This window comes from Nestor notabilis, unplaced genomic scaffold (genome assembly GCF_000696875.1).
Source record: "Nestor notabilis isolate BGI_N333 unplaced genomic scaffold, ASM69687v1 scaffold21548, whole genome shotgun sequence".
Classification (NCBI taxonomy): domain Eukaryota; kingdom Metazoa; phylum Chordata; class Aves; order Psittaciformes; family Psittacidae; genus Nestor; species Nestor notabilis.
This window is the reverse complement of record NW_009940895.1, coordinates 1-2,079: the sequence shown is the minus strand read 5'-3', so window position 1 is coordinate 2,079 and position 2,079 is coordinate 1. Positions and strand designations below refer to the sequence as shown.

General features: G+C 48.0%; 1 protein-coding gene across 1 annotated transcript in view; it reads left to right on the top strand.

Moving 5' to 3' along the window:
- CCDC174 (coiled-coil domain containing 174) overlaps positions 1-1,219 on the top strand; it is a 9,514-nt gene extending 8,295 nt beyond the window's left edge. The window contains exon 10 of the mRNA XM_010020612.1: positions 180-1,219. Within this exon, the coding sequence (XP_010018914.1) occupies positions 180-1,219 (1,040 nt within the window). The remainder of the gene's footprint in view (positions 1-179) is intronic.
- The last annotated feature ends 860 nt before the right edge of the window (positions 1,220-2,079 follow it).

Sequence of the window (2,079 nt, the reverse complement as noted above, 5' to 3'; positions counted from 1 at the left end):
GCGCTGTAAAGAAAGTGGGCTGTCAGCTCAGCCAGCAATCCAGTCCGAGGTGGAAAAGTCACTTCAAATGGTTTTACACAGCTGCATCTTCTGTTTGCTCATTTGTTTTCCCTCCTTTCTGACTGACCTCCAGACCCTGAAATCTATATTCAATCTGCCATTTTTCTTGTTTCTACCAGAACTGATGTTTGGACAATGGTTGAAGAAACAGGAAGAACTCAGAGATGAGCGAGACCCAGAATTTGCACCACCTTCTGAGTACTTCCTGGGACAAAAGAAAGGTGATAATTACAGAAGTCAGAATTCAAAACAGAATGAAGCCTCCTCTGAAAAACTGGAACCAGAGACAGCACAAAACCCAAGGATGCCGTCAGTGCAGGCCAACGGCAGCAGCGCTGGAGAAGGGCCACCTCCCCTGCAGGCTTACAACAGCAGTGTTCGATGTGAGTCGGTATCAGCAGCGCCCTGTAGCAGTAACACTCAAGCTGCACCATCATCATCGGAGGATGACAGCAGTGATGAGGAGGATGTGCCACCATCAGCACAGGCTTATGGTTACGGTGCTCAAGGTGTGCCACCGCCAATGCAGCCTTATGGCTATGGTGCTCCACATATGCTGTCATCAGTGCAGGCTTATGGCTATGGCACTCATGATGTGCCATTTCCAATGCAGCATTATGGCTACGGTGCTACAGGCATGCTGCCACCAATGCAGGCTTATGGCTATGGCACTCACAGCATGCCATTCCCAATGCAGGCCTACGGCTACGGCACCCAGGAGGCACCTCCAGGAATGCAGCCTTGTGGCTGCAGCACCCAGGATGCGCCTCCAGGAGTGCAGCCCTATGCTTGCGGTGCCCAAGATGCTCCTCCAGGGGTGCAGCCCTGTGGTTACAGTGCCCAGGGTGCAGCTCCAGGGGTGCAGCCCTGCGGTTACAGTGACCAGGATGCAGCTCCAGGGGTGCAACCCTGCAGTCACAGTGCCCAGGATGCAGCTCCAGGGGTGCAGCCCTCCGGTCACAGTGCCCAGGATGCAGCTCCAGGGGTGCAGCCCTCCAGCCACAGTGACCAGGATGCAGCTCCAGGGGTGCAGCCCTCCGGTCACAGTGCCCAGGATGCGGCACCTTCAGCGCAGCCCAAAAGCAGTGATGCTCAAAATCGGGAGCCACTTTACCAAAGTCTAGATGCTATGCTGTCATATTACAGACAAGTGACTTGAACTGAGCAAAACACTAAGCAAGAGTTGTGATGTGAAGAACTGAAAGACAATTACCTTCTGGGCAGGAATACTATTTTCTTGCATCTGGGAAAAGTAAGTTGCTGTAAGGAGATCAAAATAAACCTGGAGACCGAAGCTAGTTTACATCACAGCTGAGCTTCTGCCCTGCTGGTGGTTCTTACTAAAATTACGTGGTATTTTTTGTGCACTAGTCAGTTTAGTACATATTTAATTTTAACTCTTTGCCATTTACACAGGAACTTTGCAGTATATTAATGCCTTTCTTTCAAAAGATGAACTCTTCCTTTACTCTGTTGCTCCCCAGCTAGTGCCTGCTCTGAAGGCACTATGTGTGCAGTACTACCTGTAGGAACAGTATTGAAAGGGCAAGCTCTCTGCTGCTAAATACAGGATGGGTTTAGGAAATTTGTTATCTACTGAATCTCCTGCCTTTAGGAAGTATAGAATATTATCTAGTGAACAGCGGTGTTTTGTACAGTCCTAATGGCTTCTGCATTCCTGAGGTCTGTGTATAACTTGTAATTCTGTGGAGCAGATTGGAGCAGAGAGAGGCATTGCAGAGATCAATAACTAATGATGGTTAGACTACGAATAAATGCTTCACTAAAGCAGCAGTCTTGACACTTGAAATTACTGGCTCGCTGGTTCAGAAAATGCTCTTAAACTGCATCTCTTGTGTCATCTATTTATGGCTTTATTTAATACTTTTCTCTCTAAAACCTGTAATATCAGAATCATTATATATAAAAGCGGACTAACCACTCCATCAAGCTTTTATTTCAGAATGGAGAATAATACCTATTAACCATGTCCTGGCAGTTGTTCGTGTCCCACCTGGT